Source organism: Callorhinchus milii, unplaced genomic scaffold (assembly GCF_018977255.1).
Source record: "Callorhinchus milii isolate IMCB2004 unplaced genomic scaffold, IMCB_Cmil_1.0 Scaffold23, whole genome shotgun sequence".
In the NCBI taxonomy this organism is placed as follows: Eukaryota; Metazoa; Chordata; class Chondrichthyes; order Chimaeriformes; family Callorhinchidae; genus Callorhinchus; species Callorhinchus milii.
The window spans coordinates 9055079-9074805 of NW_024704764.1; the positions used below are offsets into that span (position 1 = coordinate 9055079).

The 19727-nt window shown below is 54.2% G+C and overlaps 2 protein-coding genes across 3 annotated transcripts; one reads left to right on the forward strand and one right to left on the reverse strand.

Annotated features, from left to right (window-relative positions):
* The first annotated feature begins 558 nt into the window (after window positions 1-558).
* Window positions 559-6273, forward strand: aoc2 (amine oxidase copper containing 2). Of its 2 annotated transcripts, none has more exons than XM_042343364.1 (5): window positions 559-2227; window positions 3899-4187; window positions 4796-4925; window positions 5434-5729; window positions 6135-6273. In XM_042343364.1, the coding sequence occupies exons 1-4, from the start codon at window positions 649-651 to the stop codon at window positions 5710-5712; spliced, it is 2277 nt and encodes a 758-aa protein (XP_042199298.1). In that variant the 5' UTR covers window positions 559-648; the 3' UTR covers window positions 5713-5729; window positions 6135-6273. The 2 variants fall into 2 exon arrangements, with proteins under 2 accessions (XP_042199298.1, XP_042199297.1); XM_042343363.1 differs by having other exon boundaries at window positions 5434-5714; window positions 6135-6271.
* A 3298-nt stretch (window positions 6274-9571) lies between these two features.
* Window positions 9572-14961, reverse strand: g6pc1a.2 (glucose-6-phosphatase catalytic subunit 1a, tandem duplicate 2). The gene is made up of 5 exons (XM_042343384.1): window positions 14311-14961; window positions 12936-13045; window positions 12252-12357; window positions 10802-10917; window positions 9572-10297 (listed from the first exon to the last, which is right to left on the reverse strand). Exons 1-5 carry the CDS (start codon window positions 14538-14540, stop codon window positions 9783-9785), a joined length of 1077 nt encoding a protein of 358 aa, XP_042199318.1. The 5' UTR covers window positions 14541-14961; the 3' UTR covers window positions 9572-9782.
* Window positions 14962-19727: the final 4766 nt, after the last annotated feature.

Consider the following 19727-nt stretch of genomic DNA (forward strand, 5'->3'; position numbering starts at 1 on the left):
ATGTCCCTCGCACCCTCCACTCCACCATCGGTGGCTGCGCTTTCGGCCACTACCCCCCGAAACTCTAGAACCCTCTCCGCCTTGCTCCCTTCCCTCCCCATCTTTAAGTCGGGTCTGGAGACCTTCCTCATTGACCGTGCCCTACAGTCACCTCTCACCTCCGTCTCAGAGGAATCGTGGCTTAACTGTGCTTGAAGCGGGGGCGAGAGAGTCATTAAACGAGATCCCCGAAGATCACAGGGAGGTAGAAGATCCGTTATCCAACTGAATTACGTCACGACTCTCCTCTGTGCCTCTAAGGGAGGATTTTAAGAAACTCCATAGATGGTGTTAACAAACAGTTAAAGTCTCAGCTGTGTCTGAAGGATCTCTGGGGACCTGAGCAAAGCAAAGCCTCAATGCTCTGACCAAAGGGGAGTGGTTCATTAGAAACAAAGTCTGCGTGAAGTTGCGTTCCTTTTGACTCCGTAAAGCCAGTGAGTGAGTGAGTGAATGAGTGAGTAAGTGAGTGAGTAAGTAAGTGAATGAGTGAGTGAGTGAGTAAGTGAGTGAGTGAGTGAGTGAGTGAGTGAGTGAGTGAATGAGTGAGTGAGTGAGTGAGTGGGTTTAGGACAATAGGTCTCAAATGCTGCAGTTGTTGTGTGAGCCATGAATGTGAAGGTCTTATTGACGTTCCTGGCACTGGCTGTCGTTGCCATCATCGCCCTGAATTGGATCCTGGCGGTGGGTTTGGCCAGGTCCCCTACCTGCCCGGTGGTGGTGCTAAACGACAAGATTCATCAGGAAATTGAGCAGCAAAGGAATACCCTACCCTGGCTCTTTGGGGACCTCAGCCCAGAGGAGATGACCAGCGTGCTGGAATACCTCAAGTCTCACCTTGAGGTGAAACTGGTGAGCTGTAACAAGGCACTGCCCAGCGATAATTTCATTTACCTCATCGAACTGCAAGTGCCCCCCAAAGGGGAGGTGTTGAGGTTTCTCAACGGTCAAGGGAGCAAGCCTCCGAGGAAGGCTCGAGCTGTGGTTGTGTTTGGAGGCCAGGCTGAACCCAATGTAACAGAATACATTGTAGGGAACCTTTTAAAACCTACCTACCACAAAGACGTGACCTCCCAGAAATACCAGGGGGTGAACTTTAATTCCAGACCGCTCCCAACTTCTGAATATGTGGAGATATTCTTCAAGATGGGTTTGGGCAAAGTAGCTCAGGTCCTGAAGGAGAGCTTCGGTGTTGATGCGAAGGGCTTGTTGCCATTGGATTCTGCCCCTCGGGGCTTCAAGTCTGGGGACAGAGAAACCTGGTTCCCGTTCCTCAGGAACATCGGTGGGTTGTTTATGCATCCGGTGCCCTTTGAGGTGTTGATGGACCACAGCAGCAAGAACAGCTCTGATTGGAAAGTCAAGAAGGTCTATTACAACGGCCAGTACTTCGATAGCCTGGAGCATTTGGCCGATGATTACAGCAACGGGCGTGTGAAGAAGATAATGCTGCACAGAAAGCAGGATGAGCCCAATTATGCTTCCCTTAAACCTCGAGGAGAAACTAGAAAAGTCCTGCCCCCAATGCAATATGAGCCCGAGGGTATCAGGTATCATTATGAGGAGAATTGGGTCAACTATTTGGGTTGGAATTTTGCCTTCAGGCAGAACGTGGAGTCTGGTTTGCAGTTATTCAATATCGAGTTCCAAGGGAAAAGGATAGTCTATGAGCTGAGTATCCAAGATCTCACCAGCGTGTATGGAGGTATCACACCATCCATCATGAGGACAAAGTTCCTCGACACTGCCTATGGAATTGGGAGATTGACGAACGAACTGGTTATGGGAGTGGACTGTCCCTATGTTGCCACCTACATAGACACCCACCATTTTCTAGACTCTGAGGAACCCCAAACTGTAAGGAATTCCATTTGTGTCTTTGAGCAAAACTTCGGGAAGCCTCTCAGACGCCACACTTCCAGCTGGTTTCCTCCCCTCTCGTACGGAGGGCTAAGCAACAGCGCCCTGGTCCTCAGATCGATATCAACCATTGGCAATTATGACTACGTGTTTGATTTCATATTCTACCAGAACGGGGTGTTGGAGACCAAGGTGCAAGCCACAGGATACGCACAGACCACGTTCTACTCCAAAGACGGGCTGAAGTACGGAACCAGGATCGAGGAGAACATTTTAGGGAATATCCACACTCACTTTTTACATTTCAAGGTTGATCTGGACGTGGAGGGTAGGTGGCTGTCGGGCCGGTGAATGTTGAAAGTTTAATAATAATCTTTGCACTCGATACAACGCCTTATTATATCATTGAGACAGTCATGGATTGAGTAACAAATTTTATTTTTGGTGGTTGCGGGTTGTGGGGGGCGGTGGGGTCGGGGGTGGGGTAGAGCGATCTCCTAATCGATTAACAACCAGGTTCCGACTTACCGCTAGATAAACAGAGGTGTGTGTTGCGTGTGTGTGTCTGTGTAAGGAAACTTGCCTAAACAATAAGAAAAATTGGTCATTTTCAATCCACCACTGTTTGTGGGACATTGCTGTGCGCAATTGGCTGCCGCGTTCGCCCACAAATATACAGTCCATTCACTTTACAGATTGTGAGTCAGCATTCTGTGAAGCGCTTTGGGACGTCCTCCCGACGTGAAAAGCGCTATATCAAATGCGAGGATTATTATTATTATTATTAAAGGTCCTCCCTGCCCGGGATTCGAACCCGGGTCCTCTAACCACTACGCTACGGCGCTGTTGAAGCTCACCGCGGACTCCCAAACCTAAATAGAGAAAAGCCACAGAGCCAAAAAGCTTTGGAGGAATTCAGTCCTGACTCACAATCTGCCAACAATTATAGTCAAATGGCTTCTTGTATCCCCGCAGTCCTATCGCGGGAGCATTGAAAGTCCAGAAGGAACACAGTCTTGATTTGCAAAGCAGATTGAGACCCTCTGGGACGGAACGGAACGGGGTTGGGGGGGTGGGGGGGGGGAGGGATGAAAGACTTGTTTGTGAATCGAACCGCAGTCTGCGAAGCCTCCGCCCCCTCCCTCTCCCCCCTTTCCCCCCCTTTGCCTCTGCGTGTTCGCTCACTTTATATATACTTCGGGTCGTGCCCTGCGGTCCCTAATGATGAACAGTCAGTTCTGAGAAAGAGCAAATAACATGACCTTCGCAGCTGCAAGAGGAGAATTAGTTGGAATGAAGAGACTGAATCTTGTTGATTCCTCACCTCACTCCCCCCCCCCGCGCCCCCCCCCCACCCCGCCCGCCCGCCCCCCCCCCACACTCCGTCCCAACCCGCTCTTACCCTTTCTGCTCGCGCGCAGTCAACGAAAATAATACTAATATTAAGAATAATCATCATAAGAATCCTCGCGATTGATACGGCACCTCGTCACGTCGTCGAGACGTCTCAAAGCGCTTCACAGGATATATTGTGAAGTGCAGTGACTGTGTACGGGGTGGGGGGGCGGGCGGGCGGGCGGGCGGGGGGGGCAAAAGAATGGGCAGCCGATTGGCTGCCGCGATTGCCTACGCAACGCACAGCCACTTTCGCAGTAAAAAAAAATAAATCGCGTGAAGCGCTTTGAAATGTGCTCGTGCCGCAGTGCGGCTCTGTGGGATATTTATTAATATTATTATTATTATTATTAGGAGCGCTTAATCATTTTGTGTTGGGGGGGAGACACGCTGCTGTGCGCAATCGGCCGCCGCGTTTCGCCCACAAAATACACAAGTCGGTTCGCTTGACGCTACGTCCCGTGAGGCGCTTTGAGGCGTCTCGAAGAACGCGAAGAGGCGCCGTGCGCTACCCGAGGGTTATCATTTTGGCAATGCTTCCCCACGGTTCTCTCGGCGGACGCCAGTTTAGGGGTCTCTAATCGCTGTCGTTCCTTCCCTAAAGGGACCCAGAACTGTTTCGAGACCAAAGACGTGGTGTACGAGAAGCAGAAGAACCCTCTCAATCCCGACGTGGAGGAGTTTATGCCCACCATCAACCGGCAGGTCCTGGAGACCGAGGACCAGGCGGCTTTCAAGGTGGGGCAGAAGACACCCAAATACCTCAGCTTCATCAACCTGAACAGCAACAATGAGTGGGGTCACCCGCGAGGCTACAGGATCCGGGTTGTCAGCTACACCCCCGATAATTTGCCCCCGGAGGATCCGCAGGAGAAAGGAATTTCCTGGCACAGGTACGTTGGGGTTGGGGCGGTGGCAGCGGGGGAGTAGGGGTGGGGATGGGGGCGGGGGGGGGGGGCTGGTGGAGTGGGGGGGCTGCATTTCTGTGAGCGAGTAGTAATCGTGGACGGAAAGTGTCGATTCTTTCAAGAGCAAATGAGATCGATTTCTGCTGGAAAGTAATATCTGGGGCGACGGCGTACAGTCTGGGGACAAGACATGTGCGAGCGACTGCCAGGGATGGTGGAAGGCGAACCAGATGGACCTCGGTCTTCTTCCGCCAGCAAGTTCTTACCTTCTTATGTCCGAGTCCAGAGGCAGGGGCGTGGGGGTGGAGGTTGGTGGGTGGGTGGGGAAGGGGAACGGAGGGGGAGGTATGGAGGGCAACAGGAAGTGAGGCCTGGGACCTAAAGAAAGTTTCAAGACCCTCCTCATCGACCGCACCTGCGGTTTCGCCCCCTACCCTTCCCCCCCCCCCCCACCCCCTCCCTCCCTGTCCTCCAACCCTTCCTGATCCCAGCCCCCGGCTCGGGTCCAAATCCCCGACTGTCCAGCGCCTCCTGACGTGAAGGGCGCCGTGTAAACGTCATGTGTTGTCGTTGTCGTCGTGTCTGGTGATCAGGTACCAGTTGGCTGTGACCCAGCACAAGGAGGGGGAGAGGACGAGCAGTAGCATGTTCAACCAGAACGACCCCTGGAATCCCGCCGTTTACTTTGCCGGCTTCATCAACAACGAAACCATCAAAAACCAGGTAACAGTATCGTATAATATACAATGCGGAGCCAAACTCCCGATTCCAACTCCCGCTTACGTCTCAAATGGGTGGTGTCCTGCCGGCCTAATTCCGAAAATTATTAGCCGCAGGTTGGGCGAGAGCCAAGGCTTGGGGGGGGGAGGTGGGGGGTGGTGGTGGGATCCCAGAGTCTACCCGGCTAAACCCACACGTAGCTTGGCCATTGATAGCGCTGTCTGGCCAAGCTCTCCCGCTGCTTGTCCAGCTCGGACCATCCAACCCTTTAGGGCTTTGGCTGCTGGGTTAACAGGAGCCGAGTGAGAGGATTCCCTGCCCCCAGTGACTGGTCGGACCCTTCCAAGGGCAACCGAGGCCGTCACAGGTAGAGGGCTCAATTCCCACATTCCGTTGCCAAACATGTCACCTTGGGGCCAGCTCTCCTCCAAGGTGACGCGTTTTTTTTTTCAGCATCTCTCCCTCCCACACCCGACGTAACATCGAGGCCGATTTGTTCCCTGTTCAAAAGGACCTGGTGGCGTGGGTGACGGCCGGCTTTCTGCACATCCCGCATTCCGAGGACGTTCCCAACACAGCCACCGTCGGCAGCGAGGTGGGCTTCCTCCTCCAGCCCGTCAACTACTTCAAACAGGATCCCTCCATCTTCTCCATGGACTCCGTGTACATCGAATCGGCCAGCAAAGAGCAAGAAGACCACTGCAAGACCAATCCCATGGCCTGCCTGCCTAAAATGGCCAGCTGCGTCCAGCCTTTCCCGCTTTTCACCTACGGACAGACGGAGGATTAACCGTGAGAGTTGTGTGTGTACGTCTGTGTGGGTGGTGGAGGGGGCGGTGTGGGGGGGGGGGGGGGGGGGGTAAGGGGGGAGGTCTATGTCATGTTGAGGAAAAAAACCCAAACCTTTCCATTGCCAAGTGACCAGCACGTTCCCGGAGAGTACATCAGGGTGTAGAATCGTCGAATCAGAGAGTCTTACAGCACAGAAGGAGGCCATTTGGCCCATCGAGCCCGTGCTGACTCTTTGAAAGAGCCACCAACTAGTCCCATTCCCCCTCCCAGCCCCCCCCCCACCCCCCACCGCCCGCTCTAACCCCATAGCCCTGCACACTTACGTCGGGGGGTGGGGTGGGTGGTGGTGGTGGGGGGGGGGGGTGGCAGTAGTTACGAATTGTGGCCAACTTCACCCTCTGACTCTCTCTGGTTTTGTAGATACAGTCGCTCAGTGGATGGACAAAAAACAGCGACACCACATCACCAAACATCGCCAGAATCCGACCAAATGTACATACACAGTGTTTCCCACACAGGGGGGGCATCGCGAAGCGCTTCCCATCGCTGCCCGGGCTCCCGAGCCGGGTGAGTGGGGGCGTGGGAGAGGGCGGGTGGGGGGAGTGGGGTGGTCGTGGGGTGGGGGGGGGGGATGGGGGTGGGAGAGGGAGCCTCACTATTGCAGCTCAGTGGATGGTTACTGCACTGCACCACTCATTTATTCACTCACTCACTCACTCACTCACACACTCACATACTCACTCACACACTCACTCACACACTCACATACTCACTCACACAATCACTCACACACTCACTCACTCACTCACTCAATTACTGACACACTCACTCACTCACTCACACACTCACTCACTCACTCACTGACACACTCACTCACTCACTCACTCACTCAGACACTCACTCACTCACTGACACACTCACTCACTTACTCACTCACTGACTGACACACTCACTCACTCACTCATTCACTCACACACTCACTCACTCACTCACTCACTCACTCAGGTAACCACATGGAGAAACATGTCTGACAAACTGTGTTTCCCAACCACTATGTTTAAAGCCAATCTTAGTCTTGTGAAAGAGTTTCAGTTTCAGATATTTTATTATTAATAATAATAATAATAATAATCTTTGCTTTTGATATAACGCCTCATCACGTCCTCGAGACATTTCAAAGGGCTTCACAGGATACACGGTTTACTTTGGGGGCGAAACGCAGCAGCCAATTTGCACGCGTCCCGCAAACAGTCGTGGATTGAGTGACCGAGCGCAAACTCACGCACAAACACACACACACACACACGCACACACACGCACACACACACACACACGCTCACAAACACGAGCACACAAACACACACCCACACTCACAAACACGAGCACACACACACTCACAAACACGAGCACACACACACCCGCACTCACAAACACGAGCACACACACCCGGACACACATCACACGCGCACACAACCACCCGCACCCACACGCACACATCCACACCCATACAAACACACACACCCCCCCCCCCCCCCGCACACACACACACCACACACGCTCCTAGTTAACTGGTGGTCAGATAAGTTGTGACGGATGACTGAGCACTGAATTGTCTTGAATGAGGGATCGTTGCTAAGAGTAATCAGTGAGATATTGTCTATACTCCAAACGTCTCACGAGAATGTATCATAGTCACTGTGTTTGATAATGATCACCTTCGGCCGTAATTAAAAAAAAACAACAGCGACAACATCTTGTGTTTACAATCAATATACTGTCGTTATTATTGTTGTATCATTATATTATAATATTATATTATTATACAATAATGATCCTGGCATTCGGTACGGCGCCTCGCCAGGCTGTCGAGCCGTCTCAAAGCGCTTCCCAGAGCATACGGTAAAGTGAAGGGACTTCTGTGTATTCTGTGTGAGCGAAAGGCGGCAGCTAATTGCGCACAGCGGCGTCCCCCCCACCCCCCAACACCCCCCCCCCCGGCCACCACACACACACACGCGCGCACGCACACACACACACACACAGTTGTGGGTTGAGTGACCGCATTTACACAGCGCTGTGAGGGACAACAGGGAAATTCCGTGGGTGCGGAGCCTTTCCCGTTGAGAGGACGTCCCAGGCTGTAGCAGCGGGAGGTAACGGCGAGTCATGCCAACTGCTGTCTCCGTCCCTGGTTTGGGTGCGTCTCCGAGTGATTCAGAGCTGTGTTTTTTTCTCTCTCGCGAACAGCTATCGAACGCCAGGCTATTTCTCCAGCCGGTGTATTATACCACCCTCTCTCTGCAGGTCAGTCCAACTACAGCCTCACAGCCCTCTCCTCACCTGCCATTTTGCGACGCTGTTTTAAAAAGCATAGAATTCATCATTACGATCGTTAATAACCACAACGGTGCTCACTCCGCCGCCGGATCCGCTCTCAGGCGGAGCGGACCGGCCGCGCGTTCCTTCATTTCAAGCCAAAGAACCACACTCTCAGGCCGGTCCGGCTCCTCGGTCCGGCTATCGCTTCGACGAGATGGGTTTAATGTCTATTGGGATTCGTAAGGGAATGAGTTGTGGGGCTGGTGTGTGTGTGGGGGGTGGGGGGGTGCGGGGGGGGTGGGTTCAGGGGGAAGCAATGGCCAAAAAGCGGGGTCGAAGGGAGAGATGTGCTCGATCAAATGTAATGGAGTCAGCCAGAGTCACTGGGTAAATGGGTAGAAATATAAGATTGTCACCAAATTACCGAAGGAGGTGCGTTCGGGTAGTTTTAATAACAGTCCTTCCATTTGATTCAGCGGCTTTCCCTTCTGGAGGGCCACCCAAAGGGCTTCACGGAATGGACTGCGTTGGTGGTAAAGTGCACTGACCGTGCGTTTTATTATAATAATAATAATTCTAATAGTAACGATAATAATCGTTCCTTGCATTTTATGAGCGAAGGAGGCAGACAGCAAGTTGCGCGCAGCAAAGCACTGCGGTGAGGAGGAGGCGTGGGACGTGGGACATTAAAATTAATCAAAAATAAAGTACGGTTAAACCCGGTAAGAGCGCAAGATGGAAACGCAGTGAGACAGGAGTCCGAGGAGTAACTTCACAGCTATTTATTTACGACAAGAACTCTTCAAACATAACAACAAATTTACAATTGCAATTGGTTAAAGCTGATCGATCTTCTCGATGGAGCAACAATGTAAAATAAATACCCTCCGGCCCCAAGTTCCCAGAGCGGGTGCGTTGTCTGTGTGTGTTTGTGGGGCGAGGGGAGGGGAGGGGTGGGGTGGGAGGGTGGGAGGGTGGGTGGGTGTTGTGTGGGGGGGTGGGGGGGGGGGGCGGGTGTCGATGGGGATTCGAACCGTGCCCTGTACCTGGCAGGTGTGTGGGTGTCACATTGTCACACATTGGGTGTCACTCTGGGTGTCCGCACTCTGACTACTGGACAATCTGCGCAGAAGGCTCCTCGGTCAACCTCCTCCTCTGGACATCTCGCTGGAGGGAAGACTTGGGTGATTGGCAACGTCGACAGACACGGTCCTCGACGCTCACACCGGCTCCGAGCGCCTCCCAGGTCCATCGCTGACGGACTGAGTGTAGTGACTGTGCAATTGTCGGGAAGGAGACAATAATGGCCACCCGGCAAAGGGAGGGGAGCCCAGGCGGCTGTTATCCGGATGATGTTGACTCGGATTCTCAGGAAGATCAGGAGCGAGCGCGAGTGCGAGAGGGAGAGAGAGAGAGAGAGAGAGAGAGAGGAACCTGGAACACGATCAGAATTACGATGGACGGACGGATGGACGGACGCCCGCCATTTACACAGGTCAGCGAGCAGGTCACGTGGCGCACAGACAACTACAACAACGACGACAACAAATTGTCCCAGGACGACAGAACAGGAGGTCACCAGGCAGAGCAGGAGATCCCACCACAGTTTGGGAATGTCGTCTCTATTCAGTTGGATTCTGGTTGCCGGCACATGAAAGGCAGATCGATTGCTGGAAGGAAGGATTCCCGTCCCCTGTCCCCTGCCGGTGCTTTACCCTCCCCTCCCCCAGGAGCCTGGCGTTTTCTCGCTTACAGGCCCTTGGCGTTGTGCGGAGAGGACACGAGGTGGGAGAGGCAGTAGGGGATGATGGCGGCCGAGGCCAGAGGCACAGCCGCGCTCTTGCAGAAGGAGAGGAGGTAGAAGGGCAGCTCGGCATGGGTGGGCGGCTTGACCGAGTCGAACAGGTGGAGGAGGAGGAGGGAGGCCCCGATGCAGCCCAGCCTGAAGGCCGGCTGACGCCCCCTCTTGCCCCCGCAGCTCTCTGCGTACATGGGCGAGTTGAGGGCCAGACCGAGGCCGAAGAAGGCTCCCAGGTTCCTGACCAGCCCGGCGAAGGGCGTCGTGTCCATGTGGACCCACTCGTCCCTGGCGCACCAGCGCTTGGCCTTCTCCACTGACCACAGCAAGTCCACACCCAGCACCAGGAGCAGCAGGTAGAAGCCCAGAGCGAAGAAGAAGAGAAACAGGGTGACCTTCAGGTATCTGGCCAGCGTGGCGTTGTAGATCCCGTTGATGCGACCGAAAGCCTCGGCCACCACCATCCCTGAGCACAAAGGCAACAACAGCAATGAGTCAATACATTATTAATAATAATAGTAATAATAATAATTAATAATCCCTGTATTTGATACAGCGCCGGCCTCATCGCGTCTTCGATAACGTCTAAAAAGCGCCCGACAGAGACCCGATTATCATTATTATTTTTTTTAATAAAGAGAGATCATTTGCCCCGGAATCGCGATCCGCCAGTCGACTGACGACCGACCGGTGAACGGAGGCACTCGGAGCGAGGAAACGTGCCCAACGTTCGGGAATCGAACCCGGGATCCTCTCGTTTGGGCTCCAAACAACTACAAGCCCCCCCCCCTCACCCCCACCCCCCACCACCCCTCGGGTTTGACGCAACACACGGCGTCTTTCATGTCGGCTCTTGTGAGTTTTGTGGGTGAACGGGGTAATGGAGCGAGCCCTGGGTGGGGGGTGCAGGGGGCGGGGAGGGAGGGAGAGAGAGAGGGAGGGGGGGGGGGGTTTGGGCTTAGGCACTGACCTGAGATGACCCCCATGAAGACCTGATGGGGAAAGTGAGTGGCCACAAAGACCCTGGAGGCACAGACGCTGATCTGCATGATCCAAAAGGCTCCCCACAGCCCCGCTCGCAGGAACCTGTCACACACAGAGCAGCACAAGGTTACCCCCACCACTTCCATGTCGCTCACCCCTAAAGCTCGAGGCCTGACAATCCGCCCCGAATAGGGACTCCGCCCGTTACACCCAGTTTACATCCGGACCAAACCCGGAGCCGAAAGCTCCTCTCCCGGAGGAGAGATTGTAGGCACAGGAGGATGCCGTTCAGCCCCTGAAGCCTGTTCCACCGGTTTATTGGACCCCGGCAAATCCTTCCATCCCCGTTTACTGTCTTTTCTGTAAATCCCTTATAATCCATAATCTCCAAATAGGTGTGTATCTTTTCATCCCTTTATTCTTCCCTCCCTCCCTCTCTCTCTCCCTCCCCCTCTCCCTCCCCCTCTCCCTCCCCTCAACAACAGCAACAAGATTTCATTTATAAAGCGCCTTTCACGTCGGGAGGACGTCCCAAGGCGCTGTACAGTTGGGTCGGGACCCGAGCATTGGGGGGGAAATGGTCAGGGTGAGGGGAGGGAGGGAGCGAGGAAGGGGTAGAGAGTCGAGAGGGGAGCTGAAGGCACCGTCAAAGAGAAAGGTCTTGAGACCGGCCTTGAAGGAGGAAAGGGAGGAGGCGGCGAAGGCACTGAGGGATGGAGTTCCAGAGCCTCGGGGCTGAGAGGCTGAAGGCCACCGATGGTAGGGCGGTTGGGGCGGGGGATGTGGAGCAGACCGGAGCCAGAGGAACGGAGGGTACAGGCAGGTAGGTAGGGGGATGGTAGGTTAGAGAGGTAGGAGGGAGCGAGGCCGTGAATGGCCTTGTAGGTGAGGATGAGGATCTTGAATTTGATCCTCTGGGGGATGGGGAGCCAGTGGAGGGGNGTGAGGGCGAGGGTGGGAGTGATGTGGTCGCGGTGTCTGGTGCGGGACAGCACACGAGCTGCAGAGTTCTGAATGACCTGCAGTGTGGAGGGAGGGCCGGGAAGGCCGGCGAGGAGAGAGTTCCCATAGTCCGGCCTTGAGGTGACAAAGGCGTGGACCAGAGTTTCAGCCGCGTGAGGGGTGAGGTAGTGCCGTAGTCTGGCGATATTCCGGAGGTGATGGAAGGCGGTGCCGGTTGTGGTGCGGATATGAGGGAGAAAGGACAGCTCAGGGTCGGACAGAACCCCGAGGTTCCTGATGGCTTTGAGAGGTGGAGAGTGCGGCCTTGGATGCTGACGCTGTCAGCGCCTGAGGTGCGGAGGCGCTGACGCGAGCCAATCAGGAGGGCCCTCCCTCCCTCCATCCATCCCTCCGACCATTCATCCCTCCGTTCTCCTGAACGGTTGGTGCTCTCACGCGGCGAAGTGACCGTTCACAGGGAGCAGGACACTGACCAGCTCTGGATGCGATGCTCCTTGTTGCGGAGGGCAAAGGTCAGGACCGCTGTCACCATCACGTACCAGATGCCCGCTGACCCCATAGCGTGACCCGAGGGGCTTCCTGTAACACGGGCGCGGCGTCAGGTCAACAACAACAACAACAACGACACCAACAACAACGACGTACATGTTTTTGCACGGCTTTACACAGCGCCTTCCCAGTCGGAAGGACGTCCCAAGGCACTGGACAGCGAGGGACTCGGACCCGACCAGGGCAATATAATAGTTGTAATGATCCTTGCGTTTAATAGCGCGCCTTCTCACGTCTTCGCAGGACACACTGCCGTAAAGTGAACCGACGCGGGCGCAGTTTGTGGGCGAAACCCGGCAGCCAATCGTCCCCCGCAAACCGCCGCAGATTCAGCGACCAAATTATTACTATATTAATCAAAGGATTATTACCTCCGCCACCCCCCCCCCCCGAACCGTGATCAGGAAGGAAGAGGGTGGGGGAGGCAGGGAGGGTGGGGGTGGGGGGGGGGTGGGGTAGGAGAGTAGGGTCTTGAGGTACGCCAACAACAACAATACAGTGCCTTTCACACAGGGCAGCGTCTCGGAGCGCTTAAACCACGAGAGCCAAACCCAACCCAGATTTCCTGCCGGTCACGACCCTCCTGGTCTCCGAGCTCAGGTACCTACCTGGTCCTGTCTCGCAGGTGATGGGAAATTGCTCCAGGTCAGGTACGGGGGAGCCCGCGTAGTAAGAGGTTTCGTGCACCCACCAGTAGGGTCTCTGTCCGAACAGAATCCTGCACAGAACAACCCCAAAGGGCAGGTCATTGTCACAGCATTGATCGCTCTGTGTGTGGGTACGCGTGTGCGTGTGTGTGTGTGTCTGTGTGTGTGTGTGTGTGTGTGTGTGTGTGTGTCTGTCAGTGTGTTTAGGATCATCTAATACTAATGATGATATAATATTCCTGCCTATTAATGCCAGGTATGTGACTGAGAGACAGCATCAGAGCTCTTGTTGAATAATAATAATAATCCTTGCATTTGATATAGCATGTTATCTATATATGTGTGTGTGTGTATTACATATAATATTATTATTATATACGCCATTGAGGTGAGATAAGGCGCTATGCCAAATGCAAGGATTATTATTAATTATTATTAAAATCCTTTAAAGAGCTTTCAGATGTCCTAAACATTATAGGCAGGATTATTATTATTATTATTATCATTATTATTATTATTATTATATTGCTATAAATCGCTGATGATAAACCTTGTGAAAGGAGGTAAAAGTTGTGGACGGTGTTTTAACCTATTGTGCTAATCCTGCACTGAACTGAGCGCTCACAAATGCTGTCTGTCTGTCTGTCTGTCTGTCTGTCTGTCTGTCTGTCTGTCTGTCTGTCTGTCTGTCTGTCTGTCTGTCTGTCTGTCTGTCTGTCTGTCTGTCTGTCTGTCTGTCTGTCTGTCTGTCTGTCTGTCTGTCTGTCTGTCTGTCTGTCTGTCTGTCTGTCTGTCCTCCCAGAGTCCTGGCCAAATGGACCCATCAGTCAACGACATTGTGGCTGTTAACTCGGAAACGACGCTGGATCCATTGGGTCAGAAGCCAATGGTCTCCAGCACAGGGCTCCTCACGACTGCGGCATATCAGGGGTTAAAGAAAGCACTAGTGTGAGGGGAGGGGGGGAGCGGGGGAGGGGGGGGGTTGGGGGAGGGTGGGGTGGGATCGGGGGGGAGGGGTGCAGAGAGTCAGTGAGATGTGTCCGAGGGATTGACGACACCGCATGTGTGAAACGCACACGTTTGGTCAAAAATAACTCAACTCGCACCCAACCTTTCGAAGCGCTTCACGGGATACACTGTCGAGTGTAGTGACCGCGCGTTTGGTGGGCGAAACCCGGCAGCCGATGGCGCCCGGCGGCGTCCCGGTGGATGGAGTCGTCGCCGTGCGCGCCTTGGCTGTTTTGCGTGGACCTGTCCCCCATCCCACGTCTCCCCCCCCCCCTCCATCGCAGACTGTCAACCATTAGACAGATCGGACACCGGTTGGGAAACTCACCATTTGAAGATGAGGTTGAGCCAGTCCCCGATCACGGCCACCCAGATCAGCTTGACCCCCACGGCCTCGCACACGTGGAACCAGATGGGGAAGAAAACGAAGAAGGTGTTCCTCAGGTCAGCCACGAACGAGATGAAGGTGAACCAGCCCTGAGAATCCTTGTAGTTCACCTGTAGATACTGCACCAAGTCCACCCCAGAGCTGTGTAGCAGGTCCATTCCAGCGTCCATCTACACCGAGGTAGGTCTCCCCCTCTCTCTGTGTGTGTGTGTGTGTGTGTGTCTCTCTCTCTGTCTCTGTCTCGCTGTGATGTTCTCCTCTGTCTGTCTGTCTCTCTCTGTCTCCCTGTGTCTGTCTCTGTCTCTCCTTCTCCGCGTCTGTCTCCGTCTGTCTCTATCCGCCTCTCGCTCTGTCTCTGTCTCTCTCCGCGCGTCTGTCTCCGTCTGTCTCTATCCGCCTCTCGCTCTGTCTCTGTCTCTCTCTCCGCGTCTGTCTCCGTCTGTCTCTATCTGTCACTCGCTCTGCCTCTGTCCCTCTCGTCTCCTCTCCTCTCCTCGCTGTGTGTTTCCTACTCTTGCCTCGAGCTCTCCGGGTCCGTTATATACCCTCACAGGCAACAGACACCTGCGCAAACCGTGATCTTTGGACTGAGCAAACTTGACTGAGAAAAAAAAAAAAAAAACACGTGCAAAGCACATTACGCCAACTGACGCAGCTTTGATGGAATCCTCCTACGACTGACAAGAAAACAAACGGAATCACTCCATCTATTGATCGGGTTAATAAAAACAGCCGTAACATCGTCAGACAAAGTTCCTGACTACACCGGGTTACAAAATCTGCTTCTGTGCGTTTTTGTTTTTCCGCTTTTCTCAGCGCCTGCGAGTGTGTGTGTGTTTGCAATGCGGTTTCTTTTGTTGTTGTTGCTGTTGTTTAAACGCCCCCCACCCTCCCCGCCCTCTAACGAGGTTATTTCGGCGAAAGGTTAAATTGCTTTTCGTCTTTAATCAGAGCACCACTTTGTCTCGGGGGCTGTGATGAGAGAAGACGATCGGTCGGCGATTCCCGGCCGGAGATGTTTTAGTTTTGCTGCCTCTTTCGGCTTTGTTTATTCATCATTTTTGTTATCGGTGTTTTCGAGTGAGTGTTAATTAAGAGCTTGTGAAACTCTGTAACTCAGTTACTCGGGACAGGAAAATCAACAGCTCAAACTTGTAAACACTCTGTTGTTGCCTTATGTTACCCCCAGAGTTGTTGACGGGGTGTGGGGGTGTGGGGGTGGGGGGGGGGGTGGGGGAGCTTTGCTGCAGCAAAGTAATAAAGTAAAAGTCATAACCCCTTAAAAAATATTATGATGATAGCAATAACAGTAATTCGGGCACTCAATCCACGAGCGTTCGTGGGGGGGACTCCGCTGTGCGCCGTCGGCTGCCGCGCTTCGCCCACGAAATGCGCAGTCACCGCGCTTTACGGTGTATCCCGTGAAGCGCTTCGAGGCGTTTCGACCACGACGTGATGAGGAGCTGTGTCAAACGCCATTCGGTTCTCCCCCACTCGCCCCCCCACCCCCCACCCCCCACCCCACCCCGACGTTGGGCGCTGTGAGAAAACATCGTCACCGTTACAGGAAAACTTAAACTGCAGACGGTTTCTAACGTTGAAGCCGAGGAGAGGCTAAAGTCCAGGGAAAGGCTGCACGTGCTGCATTCATGGGCCCGAGTGACTGAGCGCCTGGTTTTTAATCGCTTTAATAATTATGACGGCCTTTTTTACAGCCACGGGATTCCCTTCATCGACCCACGTGCCCGACAGCGAGACACAGCCCGGACTAACGGACACATCTCTCTCTCTCTCCCTCTCTCTCTCTCTCTCTGCAGCCTTTAACAGATCATGACAACATGCCGCCTCGGCGCGCCCTTCGAGACGTCTCAAAGCACTTCACGGGGTACAACGTAAAGCGTAGTGACTGTGTGTGTTTGTGGGTGAAACGGGGCAGTTTCACTTGCGCGCGGCCGGTTGAATAGCCGCCGCTGTTAATCGCTCCGGGAACCCTCGTCCCCTTCCCGCGTGAAGTTGTGGTGGTGGTGTTGGAGCAGCGAATAACGCGCGGGGTTAAAACTAAGGGTCCGTCACCGAGCGATGACCGGAGGAGAGGAGAGGCGAAGGCGGGGACACAGGAGGGTACCTGGGGTGGGGGGGGGGTCGGGGTCGAATGGTCTGGAGCCTCAAACCCAGTTAACGTTTAATAAACCTCCTTTGCGGAGAGACTTCTAATGGATAACCAGAGAGAGAAAAACAGACACCGACTCGGGGCGGTGGGGGGAGGCGGTGGGGGGGGGTGGGGGGAGGGGAGGTGGGTGGGGGGGTGTGGGGGGGAATGCGGAGGGGAGGAAAGTGACTCGGGGCGTTTTAGCGACGATGCAGCAGAAAATGATTTAGCCGTTCAGTTTATCTGTCAGACGCTGAGCTCTCTCTTTCTCTCTCTCTCTCTCTCGGCCAACGATTCACCTTCTAAAATCAGTCGTCCGCTTCGAGGCTGGGGGTGGGGTCGTGGGGACGTGGCTGGGAGCGAATTGGCTGCCGGGTTTCGCCCACAAAATACACAGTCACTACGCTTCGCAGAAGCGCTTTGAGACGCCCTCCCAACCGGAAAGGCACCCGCATCAAATGTAAGGGGATCGCTCTCATCATCATTATTATTATTATTATTATATTCTTTATGATAAAAAGAAAATTATCCCTTCAAAATAATAATAATAATAATAATAATTTGGTCGCTCGAACCACGACTGTTTCGCTGCTCCGCGCGATTGGCTGCCGCGCTTCGACCCACAAAATACACAGTCAATTCCCTTCACCGTGTATTCCGTGAAGCGTTCGAAGACGCGATGAGGAGCTGTATCGAAAGCAAGGACTTATTATTATTATTATTATTATTAAATCAGAGAGCGCGAGAGCGAGAGAGAGAGCGAGAGCTGCGGGGCCCGAGGGAGGGGGGAGAGCAATTATTGCCGCTTACCGGGTGTACGTTGGGAATAACAGTGAGTGGATTCCGCCCCAGGTTACAGCAGAATAATTGCCCCCGCGCGCCCCGACTGGAGCGGGACATCTCCGGCTCCCTGTCCCCGGGGCTGTGCGGGACACAGACGCGGCCCTGTGCCGGCCACGGCATTGACCTGGTTTTTCTCGCTGGGTTTTGAGACGAGGCTCGAGCTGATAACGGAAACAGTGAGAAGCTCTCGTCCGCGGAATAAACCCTGAGTTGGCCGGGGAGAGGGTTGGTGGGGGGAGGGGGAGGTTTGGGGTGGGGGGGGGGGGGAAATAAACAAACAAACAAACAAACAAACAAATAAATAACGTAATCATTAAGTAATATTTGTGGTCACTCAGTCCGCGACAGTTTGTGGGGACGCTGCCGGGTTTCGCCCGCCCACAAAGACACGCAGCCGCTCCCCGTCGCAGCGTATCCCGTGAGGCGCTTTGAGACGTCTCGGAGACGTGATGAGGCGCTGCATCGAAGGCCGGGATTGCTATTGTTATTATTATTATTATCATTATATAACCACAGCAAAAAATGACATTTGTACAGCGCGATTCAAGGCTCTGGACTCAGACGTCTCAAAGTGCCTTCGCAGAATATACCGTAAAGTGGAGTGACTGTGCATTTCGTGGCAGCCAATTGCGCACGGCAGCGTCCCTCGAACCCCCGTGGATTGAGTGACCCGTTATTTTTTTTCTTTCTCGGGAGGGATTATTTCCCAGGGCGAGCGATCTCTCCAATCGTCTGACACACAGGGCAGTGACGTGACTGGGGGGGCCAGCGGGAGCCAGTTAGGGAACATGGCTGCGTCTTGTCACAAACCCCGGCCTTGTGGGGTCAGGACGTGCGTTAGGATTTCGCTCTCGGTCCGTCCCAGTGACGTGGTTTGACGGAGGAGGGCGATGACTCCGTTCGGACCCCGGGGTTTGCTCAGAGATTACCGATCGTTGGTTGCAAACAGCCCAGATAACGCCAGGCAGCAAAACAGCCGTGGCCTCACACACACTAACCCCTGAGCTCCCGAGACAGCCATCGCCAACTGCTCACAGGACACCGACCGCAGAGAGGCCGAGAGACACGGTGAAGTGCGGAGAGCGAGCACCGGGCCGGACCCCGGCTTCTACAGGGGGATTTACAAGGCCCACCCCCCCCCCACCCAGGGATGGTTCACCATCATCTCCCATCAACCTCCGACTTCCCTCTTTCCGCTCTGTGCAGCAACAGCACTAATTATAATAACAAATCCTCGCATTGGACACGTCTTCGAGACGTCTCAAAGCGCTTCACAGGATACACTGTAAAGTGGAGTGACTGTGTTACGTGCGGAGGGGGGGGTGGGGTGGGGAGATCAACAACAAATGACATTTACAAAGCGCCGGGACAGTCAAGGGTTGGGACCAAAGCTCGGGGTTGGGATCAGGAGGGGCGGAGGGCAAGTGGGAGTGGGAGGACGACCAAAGTCGCGACCAAAGTGAAAGGTCTTGAGATGGGCCTTAAACCCAGACCTGATACACGTTCTGGCCCCCAACCCACCATAGGTGACCGAGCCTTGTCTCATGTCGCCACCCCCACCCCCCACCTCCTTCACCCCTCCCTCCCATCTTGCAATTGTTCTTGTTATTTTGGTGAAATTCACAGATTACGGGCGGGAGGTTAATGTGTGACAAACTAATCATGTTTACGTCTGTGGCCATGTGTATTCCCAAGGTGTGTGGGGGGAGGGGGTGGGGTGGGTGGGGGGTGGGGGAGACAGAGACTGCGGGAGAGGGGAGAGGGGAGATTTAATATGGGACCGTAGGAATTTACAGCACAGAAGGAGGCCGTTCGGCCCATCGGGTCTTGTGTCGCTCCCTCGAGAGCAATGCTTTCCCCGAACTCCGAATTTCTCTCCCACTGGATCCTGAGTGTCCACCTTTAACAACGGGAGAGGGAACTGGAGGGAGGACAGGGGTGGTGGGGGGTGGGGGGTGGGGAAGGGAGGTTCCAGAGGCGGAACGGGCTTGAGGGGCTGAATGGCCTCCTCCAGTTCCTATATATATATGTGTGTGTGTGTGGCAGGGGGTGAGTGGGTGTGCGGAGCTTGAGACGGGAGGTTTTAGCCACAATCAGACAATGTGGCTGATCATTAACTGAAGTGGGGGGGAAGAGAGGTCAACATCAGGAGGGGGAATGGGGGGGTAAGACGCGATGTCAGGAGACGTGATAAGAAGGGGTATTTAATTTAGTTTGGCGCTGTGGTCACACACTCACTGATAGGCTGTTCCAGAGTAGGGGTGTTTACGGTGCGGAGGGTGGGATGGGGGGTGGGGGGGGGGGTGGGTGGGGGTGGGGGCACAGGTCGTAGGTCAATTCCTGTGTAAGGTACAAATGTTATTTA